This window comes from Scomber scombrus, chromosome 17 (genome assembly GCF_963691925.1).
Source record: "Scomber scombrus chromosome 17, fScoSco1.1, whole genome shotgun sequence".
In the NCBI taxonomy this organism is placed as follows: Eukaryota; Metazoa; Chordata; class Actinopteri; order Scombriformes; family Scombridae; genus Scomber; species Scomber scombrus.
This window is the reverse complement of record NC_084986.1, coordinates 18,291,430-18,311,972: the sequence shown is the minus strand read 5'-3', so window position 1 is coordinate 18,311,972 and position 20,543 is coordinate 18,291,430. Positions and strand designations below refer to the sequence as shown.

The following is a 20,543-nucleotide window of genomic DNA, read 5'->3' as shown; positions in this document are numbered from 1 at the left end:
TAAAGTAAAAAAAAACAACCCATACAGCGTACACGCTACTAAAACATTTACATCACAAGAAACCTAGAGACCAAGAAGTCTAGTCAGAAGGCAAAGTCTTCCATATTTTTTTATTAGCTGCTCAAAATGAATGTATTGTCATTTAGGATATTTTTTACCACCACCTGCAAATACTTCTGACAAGGCACTTCAATTAAATGGCACTGTTTTGACATTTACTCTCCTTTCTCTGCTTCATTTGGAGTAGAAAAAACAACAACTATTTAGACACTTGGTATATGAGGGTATATGAGACTTCAGCGTGATGAATATGACTAAAAAAATCCTTTCTGATGAAAGCACTGTGAGAGCATGAATCCATAATGCAGGTGTTATTATTTTCTATTTCTCGTACTGACAAAGACCACGGTTTGGGAACTCTGCTTCATCATAAGCCAGTAAGGCAGTTCAGGCGGCTGTCAGAACAAGGCAGCAGTGTGGAGTGTGAACAGGCATACAGTGTCTGACTGGTGTAAGACTGTATTAAAAAGGTATGGGTGTGAAGTTGTCTTTTTCTCCCTCTTGCAGTTTAGGCACAGTGCTGTCCTTAAGCTCGTTTCCTGAGTCTAAAGGTCCGTGTAAATGTTCCCAAATGAGCGACACATTGTTTGATTGAAAATCTACATAATATCCCAGTATTACAGGGGGAAAAAGTACTTTAGGTTGTAATTAAACCAAAATATTAAGTCAACAAACATGAATCCAGCCAAAAAATATAAACACAACAGCAGGGACGAGTAAGAACATTATTAGAATAAAACAAACACTTACTGGTCTTCCTTGAAGTAAGTGAAGCCGATAAATGGTAGCTGGTTGCCCACAAAGGCTTTGGGTGGAGGAAAGGTCTCAACATCTCCTTTATCAACTTCTATGTCATCGAAGTTACTGGTGTCTATGTCGCTGTTCAGCTCAGGCACAACTGGGGCCACAGCTGGAAGACAGAAAGAGAGAGTCATGGAGCAAAACAAAAAAAAGAAGGAGGTGCAAACTAAGAAGTGATGAGGAAAGAGAAAGATTGTGTTTTACATAAACTATAATGACTATCAGTGATTTAAACCTGGTGGTACTTTGGAGGTATTTAACTGTTTGATACATCTTCAAAAACCTCTTAAAATTGAATTCTTATTTTTTTCAGTGGTGTTCCTGAGTACATTTTGCCGTGCTTGTAGTAGGAGTAAGCTTTCTGCAGGTTGGCGTGAGGCTGACACCACTCCTATTCGCGTACAGTGCTCGCTTTGTGCCCCCACACACAGTGCCTTTCACAAATGTTGCCTAAACAGGCCAGGAGAAGCAGGCGCACTTTAAAAGCCTCTGCACAACAGGCAGACAAAAATGTGTCAAAGGGCCAATCAGATAAAACTAAGCCAGTCCTTTAACCTATAAATAGTCCATAATTAAGAAATAAGCAGCCATTATGGATCGAGTTCCACAGACCAGTGTGATTCTGGCTCTGCGCAAAGAGCTCATTACTGTTAGGTCAAGACATAACCCTCAGCGTGACAAATATGACTAAAAGATGGTGGAGAAAGTATAGGGAGAGATCAAGCGGGAAGAATGAGACAAATGAGGGGAAATAAAAAGGACGACGCAGAAAAAAAAAAAAAGCCAAAATGTGGTGAGACAGAAAGAGACACGAGCCTCTCCATGGAGGCCCTTGTGGCATGACTTCCCAGAATGCTCTCTGATAGCGGGCGGCTAATGACAGGCAGCCGTGGCCACAGTGAGAGAGAGAGAACGGGAGCAAGCATCCAACTGGGGCGCCCCTCTCATTAGACCAGTCCACAAAGGCCACATACTGGGCCCCGCCCGTCCCCGCAGGGGGTGCTGCCTCCAGTCCCATCCATCCATTCATCCATCCCTACACGGTGCCGGCTTCTCTGCTCTGAACCATGCCGATTCTTAATAAGCTTGATAAACATGGAAGATCTTCCATAGAGTCCAAATGCGGAAAATAACCCCCTGGAGTTGAAGCCGCACACAGCAGGGAGTAATGTCACTCTTAAACAGACACAGGTAACAGGGTTATGTTTTGAGCGTGTGTGTGTGTGTGTGTGTGTGTGTGTGTGTGTGTGTGTGTGTGTGTGTGTGTGTGTGTGTGTGTGTGTGTGAGAGAGAGAGAATCAGGACACGCATGTGCAAACATGAAGGGAGCTGAGCAGCACAGCAGTGGCACAGTAGTGGTATCGTGTTCCAGTCTGCCAAGCTCTAATCAGAAGTTCTGTCTGTTATCCTAATCAGAGCCAGGTGAAGCAGAGAGACGGAGAGGCAAGCAGAAAGAGGCTGCATGTAATTATGTACAGACACAGAGGTCCTGTTCATATTGCTAATATATCCCCTTTCCTTATTTTTCTTCTTTCTTTTTTTTCTTTCCTTCCTTCCTCAGTGATGTTCGGGGAGTTAAGGCCACGGTTCTTTAAAGTGCCTCGATGTGCAACGATCACATGCTAAATTTAAAATAACACAGTTAAGTATAAACTTTATGTAATAACTAATGGACATCATAACAATTTTGATTTTGTATAAAAAGCTTGGAGTCTTTTCTTTACCACTCAAATATGACCCAGATTAGGTAATGTGGTTATCTTGGTTTTTCTGTTCTGTTATTTTGCTCCAATCTTTCTTCCTTTTTATCATACACAAGAGCCATGGGTTCTAAGGGCAAGTATATTAACTTTCTTTAAAAAGACCACAAGATTACTGTGTATATGGCTGTATGTCATTATTGGTTTAGCACTGATGATTTGTTATTTTCTTCTCTTACTCTGCTGTGTCAAATTTTAAAGGTAAATTAAACCACAATGAAAATGCAACAACATAAAAAAAAGTGGTGTTTTTTTTTGTTTGTTTTACTAACACACCAAACATGACAGAGGGCAGTTCATGTTATACTTTTACCCATACAAAACTGTTTGACACTGGGAATAATTATTATATCTTGGACTAAGCAACATATACATGCCATATTACTTTTACACATTTAACATAACACATTTCTGGTGGACACTTCCATTAAAAACAACCTTTTAATTTTATTAGTGTGTATATTGCTAGTATGGGTTGTCCACAGTGAGTATGCAATGTTTTATGCATTGAATGATGTAACTTCTTGACATTTTCCCATATTAAACTAGCTGCTTTTAACTTGAGTTTTAAAATATAAACTTGCCAACCTGTTGGCAGCATCAACAAAACACCATATAGTATAAATAATATTGTAAAATTGCACTGTTTTATATTTTCAGAAACATCCCTATTTGAGGTTTATGGAGCAGCAAATGTCATATGTAGGTGGTTATTCTGCAGATTTTGTGCATCATGTGTGCAGCATTCAGTAATATAATGTTTAAAAGATATGAGTGAGGAGCATATGGAGAGCATGTGTACCATATAAGTCGGCTTAATGGCTTAGGAGATGGAAATAAACTATGAGCTTTGGCTGAAAAGAACCAGATCCACAGAGGAATGGGCAGAGGGTGATAAGAAGGAGAAGCAGAAATTAAGCGAAGGAGAAGAAATCGCAAGAGATGGAAAATCCGTGACTGCTTTGTCAGGATTAAAAATAATTATACTACAGAAGATTCAAAACAATGCACACACTTACTCTCTCGGATGTTGTCAAAGGTCCACTGGTCGTTCTTGAAGAAGGGGTGGCATTTGATCTCATCCACTCCAGTGCGGCCAAGACGAACCTCCCTGCACACAGCAACAGGACCAAGCAGTCAGACTGTGCAGAGCAGAGCTTCCTCAGCATGAACACAAAACATAACATCCCTCCCCCTCCGCCCACCATCACCCAACATGTCATCCCAAACTCATAGCCGAGTGGACTGACCACTAGGCACCGACCACAGTGCTTCCACTGACCAGGATGGAGAGCCACATGACCACTGGCGGACACTGAGCACGCCTGAGAGCCTCCTCTAACCAGTCAGACCTGAGATAATGTAGATCCAGGAGGAAAGAGGGAGTGAGGACAGCAGGATCAGACTGAACTGAAACACAACTGATGGATCTGTTGCTGCCTTCTTTCCTCTCTCTCTCTCTCTCTCTCTCTCTCTCTCTCTCTCTCTCTCTCTCTCTCTCTCTCTCTCTCTCTCTCTCTCTCTCTCTCTCTCTCTCTCTCTCTCTCTCTCTCTCTCTCTCTCTCTCTCTCTCTCTCTCTCTCTCTCTCTCTCTCTCTCTCTCTCTCTGAAACTCTACACACACTCTTTCTTTCTCTGTCTTTCATCCCCCCTTTCCTCCCTCCTCCACTGCAGGGTACAGGGCTGGAGGGGTGCGGCAGTTTGGGCTTGCCACGTGTGGGACATTCCAGACCCAGCCAAGAGGAAGAGAGGGCAGGGGCGGGGAGGAAGAAAGAGAGAAGGGAGAGTTTTTTAAACCCCTGCAAAAAAAAAAAAAATCTGACATACAACCAAGCTGAGCTTTCAAGCCATGTCTCAGTGCCCGGAAAGCTGCAGGAGTGCAAAGGAGAAAGTTATCGCGAAATGGAATGTGGCACCAAGAAAAGGTAGAAAATTACAAACAGAGTGGTGAAAAACCGATTGAGAAGAAGAAAAGAGGTCTAAAAAGTCCAAAAAGAGAGGAAGGTAGTGCTTACAGGGATAAGTGGGTGATTCAGCAAGGCGGAGTGACAGAGCATGTGGGTTAAGTGGTGAGTGAATGTACTGGTCAGTGTTCAAGATGTGTGTATGTGTGTATGTGTGTATGTGTGTGTGTGGGTGTGTAGCTGGGCACTCGTGCACATGTGAGATTCTGTCTGTGGTGAGAGAATAGTGAACGAGAAGGTAAATAAACTGAGTGGGGAAAAAAGGTGAAAGACTGCTCTGTATTGAAGCAGAAAGAGCCTGTGTTTGAGCCCTCTCGAGGGGGCGGAGTTACTAATGTAAACAGGAAGTGGTCTCTTCCAGGGGATGGGCCAGTAACCGAGTAGCTGACCCATGCACCCACCTATTCATGTAACTTTTACCTTTAAAATGAGGAATGTGCAATAAGATGGTGGCTGGTACAGTACTAAAGAAATGTACTTTTTACTCGTCTTTGAGAAACGCTTGCTAAAAACTCCAGTTCCCAGCTGTTTTAGGAAATTATTTCGCCTTTTAAAAATAATAAATATATGTGTCACCTGTTATTGAAGCACTACAGAAGGAACCATGAGCAGGGGCTGAGTGCTACAGACAGGCTGACAAAGTCGGAACATAATAAGAAATAGACTAACACATTGTAGGTTCTGGACTTTTTATGGGATTAATAATAATGAGAAAAATATAGGATATCAAAGGCTTTACGCTTTAATAACTTTCTTCTTGAATGTAAACAACTTCCTTATTGTGCTGAACCCAAAGTAAATTCACCTCTGTAAACTTTGTCACCTTAGTCAAATTTTATCCATCGCCCCGTTTCTCACACTTTTCATTTAAGCTATTGTTCAACTACTTTTAAGCAGGTCTTGTGAGATTTCTTTGTCAAACAGGTAAATGTTGAGATTGTGCGGGTGCTCCCTGCTCCAAACGGTTTCATTTCATTGCTCCACAGTCCAACAATCAGTAGAACAATAGAGTTGGTAAGGAGCCAGTGTGCGTTTGAAATAGTGAAGTGCTCTAATTCTTGTTAAAGCAAAAAACATAAGTGTTGTTTTTTAAGATTTAGAGGTCAATGTGCAAACCTGTCAGTCAGAAAGGCACAGATGAGGTCTTTGGCATCCTGAGACATCTCTACATCATCTGGGAAGATGAGAGTGTTCTTGTGGTTCATGATCTTCCCATAAGTTCCCACCAAGGACTCTGCATAGAAAGGAGTTTCACCTATGGAAAAAAGTAGTCTGTGAGTGTGAGATCTTAGCTACAAATCAGGACAAACATTAATAGTCAATTGATGGCTATACAGGTATTGCACAATATCCTGTTGACATGTTACTGAATATATGAGGTCACTCACCGACCAGCAACTCGTATATAAAGACTCCTACAGACCACCAGTCGCACTCGCGGCCATAGTAACCAGCACCACCTTGTGACTGGAGCACTTCAGGGGAGATGTAGTCCGGTGTGCCTACAGCTGTGTCACAGTGCACCATACCTTTCTGCAGAGAGACAAAGACACAAGATGTACTACAAGAGGAAGCAAAAATGGAACAGAAGTGATGGTAAATGGCTGGTAGAGTGTGGATAGAAAAAGCAAAGACACAATATTTTCACAGTTTAAAAATCACCATGTAAAGCAGTTAATGTATGAAACAAACTTAGAAACACATTGTGACATGTCATTTTACCTGAGGACATGTGACCTGTTTGTAAGACTGTTTCAACGTGTCTCAATCTTTATGTAAGAAATACAGAAATGTAACAGTATCCTCTATATTATGAGATGGTTGGTAGAAGATACAATGTCTGCTTCTGCTAAAGGGTTTTAAACATGTTCTTTGTTTAAGGGAAAGAAACTACATGACACACTGTTTGCTGAGGGATTTTCAGAGAGCTCAAATGTGTGGAGCGGCTTGTGAACCAGCTATTTTGAAATTGCAGTGGTAAAAACAAAAGGTGGAAAAGCATTTCCTGAACCACAGCAGAGGCGGGACCTCTGTTCTACTTTAGATTGGTTGTTTAGCACAATAGCTTCTGGGGCCTTTCAACACAAGACCAGATCAAAACCTTTTATGGTATGTATGAAACACTGGGCTTGTTATTTAACACAAGGGATACAGGAAATGACAACACCTGGCTGAGGCGACTGATGAAGTTACAACATTGGTCAGCCTTATCACTGTCAGTGACTTAGTCAGTCACAGACTTTCATGTTTACAGGGCTGCCACCTGCGGTTCAGCCAACAACTGAGCTTCACTTCACATTCTGAACACTTGGTGGTGCTATAGAACCCTGAAAAAAGTCAATTTACTCTTCAAGAAGCCATATTGTCGTTAAAACTGAAATTCACAAAAACTAAACTAAACTAAAAACTAAAAAGCTTCTTCTTCCCTGAGAAGACAGGTTCATATTTTTTTCATGTACCCAAATGAACTCTGACACGTGTTTTTCTTCCCATAGTAATTAATGCTGTTCATATGAAGCTAATATAAATCCATCAAAATGTGTCTAATCACGTAGATATCTTTCAACATTACAGACTTTTAGTTGCAAAGTTCCTCTTTTTGTAACTATACTTCCACCACAGCTTAACAGGGAAACACTGTCAGAGGAAACACAAAGAGGGAATTACGTGCTAAAAAGACTAAATGTGGCAGATAAGCTTCAAATCAAATTTTAAATGCATTTTTGCACAGAATGACTGTCTGAATTATCTTGAATTTGAAAATAACAACAACATTAGCATAAACATAACCTACCGAGTCCATCTTCATACATGTGCCAAAGTCTGCCAGCTTGAGGTGCCCATTACTGTCTAGCAGCATGTTGTCAGGCTTAACGTCACGGTGGATGAAGCCCATGGAGTGTATTGCGTCCAGCGCCATCACTACTTCAGCTGTGTAGAAGCGGGCCCACTTCTCAGGGATGTCGTAGTTCATGGTGAGTGTGACCACATCTCCTCCTGGCATGAACTCCATCACCATGTAGAGGTGTCGGTCATCTTGAAAAGCACAGCACAGCTAGAACACAATAAAGGGAGTCACAGAGTATGTCAAACAATTATTTTTTATATGGATTTGGCTTAAATACACGTGTGTGTCTGTGTGTGTGTGTGTGTGTGTGTGTGTGTGTGTGTGTGTGTGTGTGTGTGTGTGTGTGTGTGTGTGTGAGAGAGAGAGAGTGTGAGAGAGAGAGAGAGAGAAATAATTATCTCATAATAAGATTCAATATCATCTGGGACTTTATTTTGATGAAACTGATGTTTATTTTATGAGGTTTGTTAATACGTTAATATTCCATATTGATGTAGGAAATATTTAAAATACTTCAAACAAGACTAGAAAATTTCATTGGAATATTTGACTTGTTATGTAATAAATACATACGATAATTTCTAGGCTAAATGCCTTACATCACATTTAAAGGCCTTCACTACCCATAATGCTCTTGGAGTGAAAAGGGAAAGTTGAATCGGAAATGTTGGACGATACATAGTTTCACCACAAGACCGAATCAGATGTTGAATTAACAAAGGAAGCCATGTGTGAGACATGCTGCCTATGTTGTCAGCAAATGAGGAACTTGAGCAAGGGATAAAAGAACACACTTCCCTGGAAGATGTGGAGGTAGAGATTGAACTTGTTTACAGAGGAATACAGCTCACTGAATGCTCAGGGCACATGCGTAATGACTGGCCCCCTGACAGCTTGTCAAAGTCATGCTAGCCAAAAATTCTGCTGGTTCTCAGCACAGGAATCCATCAGTTAAGTTGCCAAAGTTGATGATTGAGAAATTCAAGAGAAGATAGTGGCAGGAACTTTGGATTCATTATTTTATTTATAGCAACATGCCCTTTGCAACAGAAAGAAATGTACCTACCTTAAAACTTACCTGACGGGGCTTGCTGCAAAGGCACTGGCAGCAAGATTCACCCTACAGACAATAATTATGATGTGGTAGTTAATATCCTCCAAACAAATTTGGAAGGAAGGATCTCATTGTAAATGTGCACGTCAAAGCTACTGAATGTCACTGCTGTAAAGAAATCTGATGTGCATTGAAGCAGCTATATTAAAAATGTAAAATTCAGATGAGTAGCCGAAAGTCATTGGGAGTGGTATCAGATACATAGACAACTATTGCTGCAGATGATGCCAGAGGACATGGCTGTTGATTATAACTGTCAAAGTGGAGAAGATGATGAATGGAAGGTGCCTGATGTTCTTGCAGAAGGAGGTTTAGAGTAGAGAGAGAGCTTTGCAAATGATGAGATCATACAATCAGAGAGAGAGCCACTCTGTTCACAAGCTGTAAAGCAAATCATATTCCTCCAGTAACATGACATTTAAGAAACCAAGCATGACATCTGCAGCTGCACTTCACACAATTGGTCAGAAGACACAAAATTGTGTTCTGTGATAGAGCTGAACACAGATCTGAGAAATGTCCAGACCAAAAGGTTGCAGCATGTAGGGATGAACTAAAAAAGTTAGGTAGGAGCTTTGTTTGTTTACGGCCTAAACAAGTTGCAAAGTTCTGCAGGGTAAAGGGTGTGTTGTGTGTGTAACATGTGGAGACAGGCAACACATAGCCATATCTGATGAAAATTAGGCACACCCACATAAAGTTTCTGAAAATTCAGACACTACCATTTCCTAAGAAATTCCCCAAACAGAGAAGATGAAGCCTGACAGAGAACACAATGGTGCTACAAACTGCCAAGGCACAGGTGGTAAATAGGGAGGAAGGTAGGGAGACAATACGTTGGCTCCTAGATGGAGGCAGACAGGAAGGGTTTATGCATGAGAAGGTGGTGAAGGAACTTCCGTCGCTTGCTCCAACAATGGCTAAGTGCATCATAGTGAAATTCAGCTTGAAGAATGTCTGAGATAAACAGCAGAGTATTGAAATAGAGGCAATCGTGACCCCTCAAATATGCGCAGCTGTGATGAAGGTTCCTGGTGATGATATACAGGAGGACATGACGAGGACAGATCTACTACTCACAAACTTCCCTGGAGATGACAAACCTGGACTTTCTGTGTTAATTGGCTCAGATTACTACTGGCAGATAGCATCACATTTTTGATCCCCTGGGATCCCTGACCCGTTTCACAATCAAGAAAAGTGCCTGCTTCAGGAAATGTGGGAGAAAAGACTCCGTTGGGATGACACACAAATCAGACAGTGGACAGACTCAATGATAGTGTTCTGCGCAGAAATGGCAACAGTTTGTCGAAACAGGGTGACAGAAAAACAATGCCTGGCCGATCCAGAGTCATGGTCACACTGAAAAGGGAAAATGAACCAAGAAGACCTTCCTATCATAGGTCTAACTGTGCAGGATCTGTAGCAAATCACATTGTGGTTGAACAGACCAAGTGTTCTGATATCACCTGATGAGTCGGAAAGGGCAGAGGACTCTGTTCAAGAGGATGAGGTGAACTACAAACTCCTCCAGCTTTTTAATCCAGACACGTTGTTATCCCTGGAAAAGTAGAATAAACTGAAAACAGTGGATAAAGAGATTTATAGCCAACATGTATTCAACCACAACAATGTGTTGACAGCTAAAGAGCTGCATGGAGCAGAAAAAAACAGATCAAAGCAGACCAGTCAGAGATTCAGCCCAGAAATCAATCCTCTGAAGGCCGGGAAAAGAAACACTGACTCCAGAATCTGGGGGCTAAAATCATTTGTGGATGAAGATGAGCTGCTCATTGTGGGAGTAAGGCTTAGAATTGTTTCACTCTTGTGCAGTTCTCTGCTGTGTTGCCACCATTTGAGGCCACTGTTGTAGACTTCACAGGACCATTCTACATAAAACATATGAAGAAATTATACATTGCATTGTTCACTTGTGCAGTATGCTTAGAGCTGGTCTCTGATCAGTCCACTGATATCTTCCTGTCTGAAAAAGATTCATCACAAGAAGAGGATTGTGTAAGGTGATCTTCACAGATAATGCCGGAAGGTTCAAGAGTGCTGGTCAGGATTTGATGAAGCTGTGGAAGACCATCAAAGTTCAACAGCTACAAGAGATCTTCTCAGGAAAGAGCATCACCTGGAAGTTGTTAATAAGTTAATAATCCATGTAAAATAGTTACTGTGGAAATAGTGACTTAAAAGAAGATTATACTTTTCATTTGAACATTTCATTGTGAAGCAATAAGAGCAGATGATAATTTAGAAGCCAAATGCCTTATATCTGACTTCACTACCCATAATGTTCTTGGACTAAAAAGGGAAAAAGACTTTAAGACTTTAGTTTTCTCTTGTTAGCAGTCATGTTGTGTACCAGTTACTAATATCTAAAGTCCAGAGTCTCATCTCATCATATTGAAGGTAGTTTAACTAAGCTACAACATGAAATGATAATTAATACCATACATATTATTTAGCTTGCGACAGAAAATATGATTGTTGTCAGTGTAAAACATTCAATACTTGTGTTTCATTGGGGCAAAAAAATGTATATGCGCACACCTGGACGATCCAGGGACTGTTGGAAAAGGCCATGATGTGCCTTTCCTCCCAGAAGAAGGCTGAGTCTGACCGTTTGATCATCTCGAACTTGCTGAGCTGCTTCATGGCGTAAACTTTCTGGGAGGCCTTGTGACGGACCTGCAGTGGAGGAGGGAAAGGAAGAGGAGGAGATGTTGGCATAAAAACAGTGATAACTGCACAAGGACAATAAGAACAAGACTGTAGCAATGTCAGAATGACCAAGATAGCAAGAGAGACAGAGAGATACAGCAAGGGGAACCCATAATTGAAGGCACACACCCATAGAAAGACATGCTTGTACAAGATTTAAAGCACAAACAGTCCCCCCCCCCCCCCCCCCCCCCACACCCCCACACCAGACTTCAACACTCAGCAGCAGTCACTCCTCTCCCACACACTGCATGTCCAGACTCGTCTCTACTGCAAAACACTTAAGCAGAAACCACACTCAAGCTTCTACAAGCACGAGACAGGCTTCTGGGGAAACTGCTTGCCCGAGTTACTTCTTTGAACTCAAAGTCAATTAACATGGCCATGATATAAAGAAAGATGCTGCTTATATTTGGAATAACAAAAACAAGCTGCAGATGTTACATGTATTGTAGTTTTGCTGATTTACAGATTGTTGCTCCCTCTAGTGGTTCACATATTACTGGAATTTGTGCTGCTCCATTTCTAAACATTTGTAGGGAACTCACTCTACCACTCCTCCTGCTCCACATCCCTTCATATTAAACCTCACTGCTGCCTCATTTAAATTTAAAGTATGTCAATAAACAATAACTCTTTGCAGGCAGAAACATCTCACCAGCTGCACTTCTCCATAGGCTCCTCTTCCGATCAACTTCACTTTGTCAAAATCGTCAAGCTTCACCTGCAGTTCCCGCAGCTGGCTCGCTGACTTTTCATCTGCAGAAACGGACAGTCATGTTACCATAGCAACAAAAAAGGTCAGGATACAGTTATTCAGGCTCAAAGGAGAGGATTAGGTGTTCACTTCTGTATCAGGGAGATGCAAATTGTTGTTTTGATAATAAATTACTGGCCACGCTAGTTTTTAAATTTAAAAAAAGATTAGTGGAAGGGTGTCGTCTTCCAAATGTGCAAATATAAATAGTTATATTAATTGTGAGATAGATGTGAATTCTAGCTGTAGAAATTTGCCTCTAGTGTTAATTTAAATTATTTTGAATATCTCTAGTCTACACACACACAGTAAATATAGTGCAGAAAGTTTCTGTGATTACAAAGAATAGAAGGTCTGAAAAACAGCAATCTATATAAACTTAAGAAATATTTTGACTTTGCAATATGTCAGGGCCGAATAGCAACCAATCTGAATAATAACATTTCACCAAAAAACTACAGAAGTGTTTATGCATTTATTTCTTATCTCATCCGTGACCTTTCTAGAGAGACAACTGTATATTTTGCACTGTCTGCAGCATGTGACCTGTAGCAGAGGGAGAAAGATTTTCTTGTCTTGAAAGTCATGCTTTTCATCATCTCGAGATAAGAGATTTTTGTGCACTGACAGATAAAAATTATAGATGTATCAGGCCGGAGATGAGACTCTTGACCTTCTCCACATTCACACATAATCAAAAAACATACTGTAAATCTTACATCGGCTCAGAAATGCTTCTATGTTTTTGTTTTTCCGCAGGGCAGGATAGTTCAAATCACGAGCCAAGGCATTCATGGAATCCTGGAAGAGAGAAGTAAAAAGTTACACTTAATAATAACAAGAACTTTATTTGTATATAACATGTCATACTACATATACAGCTCAAAGTGCTTTGAAACTAAAGAAATTACATGCAACAAGTACTTCACAGGAAAAGGTCATAAAACATAAAAACATGTAAACAAATGAAGAAATAAACATAGAAAGAAACCTCCAGATCTAACCCCTCTATTGTATTAAGAGTAGCAGCTATTTTGCCTCTCAAGTTAACCACGACATTGGAAAAACAAATATCATCCAACATAGGAAATGTTCCTACTTGAGTTTGACTGGATTCTCCACCATCGCATTTATGTTGGGAAGGAAGGAAAGAATATTGTTTATGATTTTGTCGTTAATCTGTCAGGACACGTTGGGCAACCCTGACCTTCCCCCAGCTGATAAAAGTACATAAAACTGAATGAATTGTGGAAGGATGGTATAAATACATATTCCTTTTTTTTTTTAAAGTGTTCATTGGTATCATTGGCAAACTTCCTGGTTTCCTTCCTGAAATGTTTTCTCTGGTCTGTAACGGATATCAGCAACAATAGCAACAAGAGGGGTTTAAAGAATAAGATGGCTAATGTACAGCATAACAGTAACATAGGGACAATGGAGGTATAAAGACATAACAAGCCAAATCAAAAATTGGCGATGATGTAATGGTAATGACGCTGTTACAGCCCCATTCCCAAACATACAGACCAGGCCCACAAACACAACGCCCTGTAGCTCAACTAAGCAGGGCAGAGGCAGCATCTCACTTAAAGCTGGGGCCTCAGTGGTGTCATCAGCGCTTAAATCGGCGGTGTTGGATTTCAAATAGATCCAAAATGTCTCTCTGATCCAAATGCATTAGACTGGCAGGTGGGTGGGGGGCAGGGAGGGTTGAGGGTGTAGGATGACCCTCTGTTGCCCAAAAACAGGGGTCAAGTGGAGTCACCCAATGTGTATGTGTGCTTCAACCACAGCAGTGTCTATCAGTCTGTTTGTTCGGGGACATGTGAGTAGGTGGGCAGGGGCATGTGGAACAATTCTGCACCTCTAAATAGCACCGGTGAGGAGAGATTCCCCCCCCCCCCCCGCTACTGCAGCCGAGTGGAAATAGACCTAAAGGCTCAGAAGCTATTGCGGGACAAACAGCTTATATGACTGGATTCAGGCTGAGTGCTCGGGGATCTGTAGTCATTTTACACTCTGTGTGTGTGTGTGTGTGTGTGTGTGTGTGTGTGTGTGTGTGTGTGTGTGTGTGTGTGTGTGTGTGTGTGTGTGTGTGTGTGTGTGTGTGTGTGTGTGTGTGTGTGTGTGTGGTTTTTTTTTAATAGTCATGTTTACTGCACAGAAAACTCAAACTCAGACTGTTATCAGCAGTGAGCCACAGTGAACTCTAGTATTTGAATCCTATGTAAATCACACTCTTATTTAGCAGATGAAAGCAAGTGACGTATTTGGGATGAGTGACAAAATTGTTATCCATGATATTCCCTTTATTTTTTATTTTCTTGTCAGTATCTGTCATTTCTTTAATGTGACTTCTTAACTAAATAAAAGTAAGAAATTACATCTGTAACCAGAGATTGGGTTTTGGTAACATTTAGTTAAATCTTAATAGGTTGTAGAGCTGCAATGATTACATGATTAATCAATTAGCTGCCAACTATTTTGATCATTGATTACTCTTTTTGTGATGATTGTTAAAGTTGTGTTGTTAATAAAACAACAGAGGAGATTAAAGATTTATTTGACACAGAGAAAAACAAATCTGAGTAATTACCCAACTTGGAACCAGCTACTGAAACCCAACCCTATCTGGAACCTCAGCATACCTTGAATTATAAATTACAAACTTTTTTTCAGTGCTGATGAAATATTTTGTCCTAAAGCTATATGGAGTTTTTATTACAATATGCTGCTCATACCAGATTCTACACATGCATCCTTCTTGGCATTTACGTGTATTATGAATTTGCATGTTATCTACCTTGTTTCTCCATGTACTGGGATTTAATTATTAATTTGCAGTCATTTTTTATTATTTACTGAGACCTTGCTGACTGGTGAACATAGGACTCTGTACATGAATCACACTGAATACTTTATATTATGAAAACAATCTGCAGCAACACGAGAAACACAAAAGGGGCTGACAATGAATTCTCAGTGCAGCTGAAAGCTACTAACAACATCATTATGCTTTATCATGATATCATCAAAAACTCAAACTAGAACATAACTACAGTTATGGACAATGAGCACACATTATTTTGTGTGTTGCAGGCTTTACTATTTAAATATCTGGACTCCTGATTGAGCCTCGGACAAGTCGCAGCTAAACAGAAAAGTAGATCAAACTTTTGGAATTTGGACAAATCCTAACATGATCCTGTAGTTTGGGCTTGGTTGCGTGTCCTCTCTGTCTCAGATAACACCTCCCACCTACTCCACTGTGAGCTGATAATACCAAAGAACAAGTTCGGCAACAATGAAGTGTCCTGGGTTCTCAGAAAGCTTCAAAATGTAAATGTTGTCCTGCCCAAACAATTGCAGTCTCTGCCAAAAAAGTTGCCTCTCAATACAAACAAGGCCTGTGCTGCATTGTTCTTCACATTCCTTGATTTGATTATGCATTTCCTTCAACAATACCTGCTCTTTGCAAGGCAAAGGAGTAGTCACATACCTCTGACATACATTTGCATGTCACCTCTACTAAATGACTGCATGTTTGGACGAACAACAACAGAGACTAACAGAAACAGAGAGGATCTGGGTCTTAGAAATGTTCTCTTTTATGTACATATAATGCCTCTGTGCCTCTTTTTTTGTTGTTATTTTGTCGTGTATGTTTTGGTTTTCTGTGCTTATTATGTATTTGTTGTATATGTGCAGCTGCACCTGGCACTTTTAGCCAAAGACAAATTTCCTTCGGGACAATAAAGTTCATCTAACCCTAAAATCTAAATCTAAATCTCCAATGATTATGTTGGGATTATACTACACACTGACCAATCATACTTCATAATCCTCTTCCTTTTCCCCACATAAAATGAAACTACATATGGGTCATATTATTTGTGTCTCTCATCAAAGTCATAAGACTGATCAGTCTTCCATTTAGATTGTTGTTTAGATATTTATAGCAATGTATTAATGAATATATTAAGAATTTTAAATATATATAATAGATTTTTTTTTTAAAGCTTATAGCCTTTCATTGTTTTTAGATTTGTGATAAACATGATTTTATCATTATTTCCTATCAACTGTGCAATGCTGCATATAATTGAGCTTACAGGGATAAATAAAGTTGAATTGAATACAAATGGATTGTTGAATCTGTTGCTGCAAAATACTCAAAAACTTTATTATTTCTCTTGATTACTTAAATGTATAAAATGTCAGAAATAAGGAGAAAGTTCCTATCACAAGACCCTAAAGTGATGTTTAAAAGTGATTATTATTGTCTTACCATAGCAGTTGTTTGGAGCGTTTAGTTGATTAAAAACTGATTAAACCAGCTGTCATATTTATAATTGCTTATTTTCTAGGTGAACTAATCATTGCGGCACAACACACAACTACATAACAAATACATTAATTATTAATGCACTGACTGGTAATCATCACCCATCCTGGTAATTATTTCTAACTTAGGAACCACATGCTTTAGTGTACCAAGTGCAAAATGACTGTAATACTGGGTGGAATAACAACAACACTTAGTATGATAATGACTGCTGCAAAACAATCAATACAGAAATAAAAATTCTCAACAACTTATCATTTCAAAAGCTTCATCGACAAAGACCCAAAACTTTTGTTTTAAAAAAACATCTTTTGTTCTAAAACAAAAATAATTGTGGACAAACAGGAAATTGTGATCTGAGGTCAGGGTGGGTTATCTCCATCTCAATTCCAGGAAGTGACTTCAGCTTCCTGTGCGGAGCTCCCCTGCATTTGAGCAGCATGGCGGTCATTGTTATGTCCAAAGGAGAGCTGCTTGGAAGCAGACACAGCTGTCTACACAGATAAAAACTGAAAATGATGACCGGTGAGGTTTGGATGCACAGTTGACGCGTGCTGAAATCGATTTGTGGATTCATAGTAAAACTAAGAGACGTGGCTCTACAGCAGGAGTTAATAGTCACTTATCAGTACATGGTTCCCCCCAGCAGCAAAAACTGCAAAGCAGAAGGTTTTTTAATGTGGAAGTAGCTGTACAGTACACGTGACATCAAGACAGGTCAAATTATTGACCTTAATAATGATCCCTAAGGATGTTTGGATGGTTTTTTTTTCTTCCTGACCAAAAACCACAGTAGGTGGTGCTCTGTTAATATCAAACATGTAAGAAACACATCAAACAATGGATAGATTATTTCATTTGCTGAATCAGCCCTGTACATGTAGAAAAGCATGTTAATCCAGTAAAGACATTTCCTCAAAGGTATCTGTGGATAGCTTTGTGACACGTTACTCCTACCATGTTTTGCCATGTTTGCGGGGCAGGAAGAGTAGACCTACAAGAGGAGGAAGAGGAAACCTTCGAAATAAGACTGTTGCCTGTGTGTGAGATCTTATCAAGGCAAAGCCCCGGTAACAAAAGCTATTCCATATCAGTTTGAAGTGTGTATTTGTTGCCACAGGTTTAGGGCAGGGGCTTGGTGGGGCAGCAGTTTTATCAAAGTTGGCTTAGTACATTCTTTGGACAGGTCAATTAGAGGCCACTAAGCTTCTCAACAGGTAACCACAAACAGACAATGATTGAGTGGTGAAAGAAGAGGAATGACTCAATCACCTTCTGATTGAGAGGGTTTTGGAAAGCTCTGATTAATTCTTTGGTTTACTTCCTTGAATGACTTTCAGTTTCACACCACTTCTGTATCAAATTAAACACTATTTTTATCCATGTTATGAACGTGAAAGGAGGAACAAACTATGTTCCACACAGGAAAAAGGGGCTACACTCAGTTTAGGTGGGGTTTCCCTCTGCTACATCCCTGATTAAAAGCCAAAGTAATAAATAGAGCAAATGGCACCTGAGCTTTTCATAGACGATCTTTAAGGTCTTGTGTGTCACTGTTTGTTATTTATTGATTTATATTTACAGCAGTTCTCTGTTTCTGACAGCGAGTCTCTCAGTCAGTGTTATGACACATTTTAGACCCTGAAGGTAAATGCAAACTCACCAGTAGGGTTGCCAAGTTTAGTGCCGACTGTGGATTCCTCATCAGGGACTCCAGCTTCTTCAGCCGGCTTTCCACTCTGCTCTCCGCTCCGAGCATGATGACAGTATAATGTATCCAGTTCAAATGTCATGAAATAGCCAAAACACAAAAAACACCTGGAGGCCTTTTTTTCCCTCACTCTCTGGAGACAGACAGGCGGCGCACTCCGCTGCCGCTTGGCTCAGCAGCTCCTCATTCCTTCAGTAAACTGCGGTTTGAGTTGTCAGGTTAATTATTTATCCAGTGTCAAAGTACGCAGCGTCTCACTCCTTTTTCATTACTATCTCAAAAGAAAGTCAGCTGTGAGCCGGGCTATTTAGATCCGAATGAAAGTGTACTTCACCCCCAGGTGCGCCTCGTCTGCTCCCAGGTAGGCACAATAACGTCTGATCCGACCACAATGTGTCCAACCAGAGCAGACAACTGTAAGGTTAGATATGACACAGTAGTGCAACTTCCGCTAAAAGCTATCAGTCTAAAACTCTTGGTCAACTTTGGTTAATATTGAAAAAACCTCAAAATAAATACCACTGTAAGCTCTAATGTTATGTAGGGAATAATAATGGAAACACTATGAACCAAAGGTAACACATTTCTAAGAAAACGAAAGAAAAGTAATTTTTAAAAGAAGAAATTTTGCAAATTTAAGCATTTTAGGAAAGGTGCCAACATATATCATATGTTTAAAACAGTAAAAATGTGTTATGTAGGTCCAAAAAAATCTTATCTAAGGCTAAAAACGCTAGTAATGTATTCCTGCTCAACTCAATAGACAATTTTAAGGAAATGTATCATTTAATGTCATACTGTCCATTTTATTTATTTATGGTTTTATTTTATGTCTTTATTTGACAGGAACAGTGCATATAAATAACATTTCTGAAAATATGCAAGTTAGAGAGAAAGGTTTATTTTCATCTGTAGTCCAAGCAGGCAATTAGTGAAAGTACATGTTATGAATAAAAGCACTGAAAAGAGAATCAACAAGAAAGGCAGTGGAAATATGCATGATACAAACAGACGCTGCACTACATAGAGACACACAAAATCAACAAATAGCATGACAGCACAATGCTAGGTCTGGTGAAATGTGAATATTATGCACAGAGCCGATGATAAGCAGGAGCAGCTCGTACACTTAGTATAATAATGACAAAAACGACATCAAACACCTCACTGTTCCAATGTTCACAAGTTTGAGCTTTAATGAAGCAGACTCTAAATGTGTAATGTATAAATATCCCTTGTAACTTTTGTATATCATCATTAAAATAAATATTTGTACATCTACTTTATTGAATTACACACATATCTCACATATTTTCATATGAAAAAAATACTTTACTCTACTGAAGATGATGATGTATGCTAAACAAATAAAAAATGATGTTGGAACTTTTAAAAGTTGGACTCTTATGTTAACATTAATTGATTATAAAAGTTATAGATTAAACTGAAATAATAAAATGCTACACACCACAACTACACCGATCTGTATATAAAAAAATACAGACTTAGCAATAAATCGGATTCTAATATAGTACAATGCAAACTGGATGTACTAGGCCTATTGTACTACAATACAATATACAAACTAATTGGCAACCTAAGCAATGCTTTTATTTTGAAGGTTAGGCAATACATCCTGTATTCTCCTATCTAATTTTAGTTTACTTGACACAGATCACCGGTAATTCCATGCACTGTATGTTCCCTCTTTGCTCATGTGCTATTAAGTGTCTTGAGGACTCCTGACCACCAGTTTTGTAGTTTGTCCTTCCTGTGGAAGTTTTCCCAGGCTAAGAAACAACAGGGCTCGTAAAAAACCTCCAATCAGTGCCCCCAGTAAGGCCTGAACCAAAGCGGGATTCCTGCCCTCTTATCTCATTCATCTGTTTTACCGTCACAGCTCAGAGCCTAGACCAACTTCCAGTATTTTAGGAATGCTGATGCGCTGCCTTGCAGACACGCTGGCACTAAAAATAGACGTGTACATGGGCCGCAGTGTGTAAGAGGTCCTTATCTATACCGCTCATAATTTGGATATATGTCTGTCAGGAAGTTAATTATAGGCCCAGATTCAGATTTAGTAGGATAGAGCACAACAAAGTTCTCAGGTTCAAAAAATACCCCAAAAGGAGATGATTAACTTAAGTATAAAGTTTAAAAATGTATGATACAAACGGAAGAACTGGAAAAAACACACCAGACTTTTCCTTGCTCTTAGAATAACTTTTATTTATTTAACTTTACAAAGAGGTCTCCACCAAAGCTCTTACTGAATCTATAGTCAAATACAAACAATCTGGGAACAATCTATTTAGACAGTGGGCTAAATGTTTGACAGGGGAGGTCAGAAAGTATCAGCAAAAACAGCAACACAATCTCTGACACAAGTATTTTTTTGTCCAAAATTGGATTAACACACATACTGTATCAGATCAAAAATGGCAATGATTAAA

General features: G+C 39.8%; 1 protein-coding gene across 2 annotated transcripts in view; it reads right to left on the bottom strand.

Moving 5' to 3' along the window:
- Positions 1-18,436, bottom strand: part of LOC133997129 (rho-associated protein kinase 2-like) — a 33,589-nt gene extending 15,153 nt beyond the window's left edge. For both annotated transcript variants that reach the window (XM_062436660.1, XM_062436661.1), the window contains exons 1-9: positions 18,043-18,436; positions 12,754-12,835; positions 11,936-12,036; positions 11,107-11,244; positions 7,380-7,640; positions 5,974-6,118; positions 5,702-5,840; positions 3,641-3,732; positions 811-970 (exon numbers count right to left, since the gene is read on the bottom strand). In XM_062436660.1, coding sequence (XP_062292644.1) covers positions 811-970; positions 3,641-3,732; positions 5,702-5,840; positions 5,974-6,118; positions 7,380-7,640; positions 11,107-11,244; positions 11,936-12,036; positions 12,754-12,835; positions 18,043-18,138 — 1,214 coding nt within the window. In that variant the 5' untranslated portion in view covers positions 18,139-18,436. The remainder of the gene's footprint in view (positions 1-810; positions 971-3,640; positions 3,733-5,701; positions 5,841-5,973; positions 6,119-7,379; positions 7,641-11,106; positions 11,245-11,935; positions 12,037-12,753; positions 12,836-18,042) is intronic.
- Between the last annotated feature and the right edge of the window lie 2,107 nt (positions 18,437-20,543).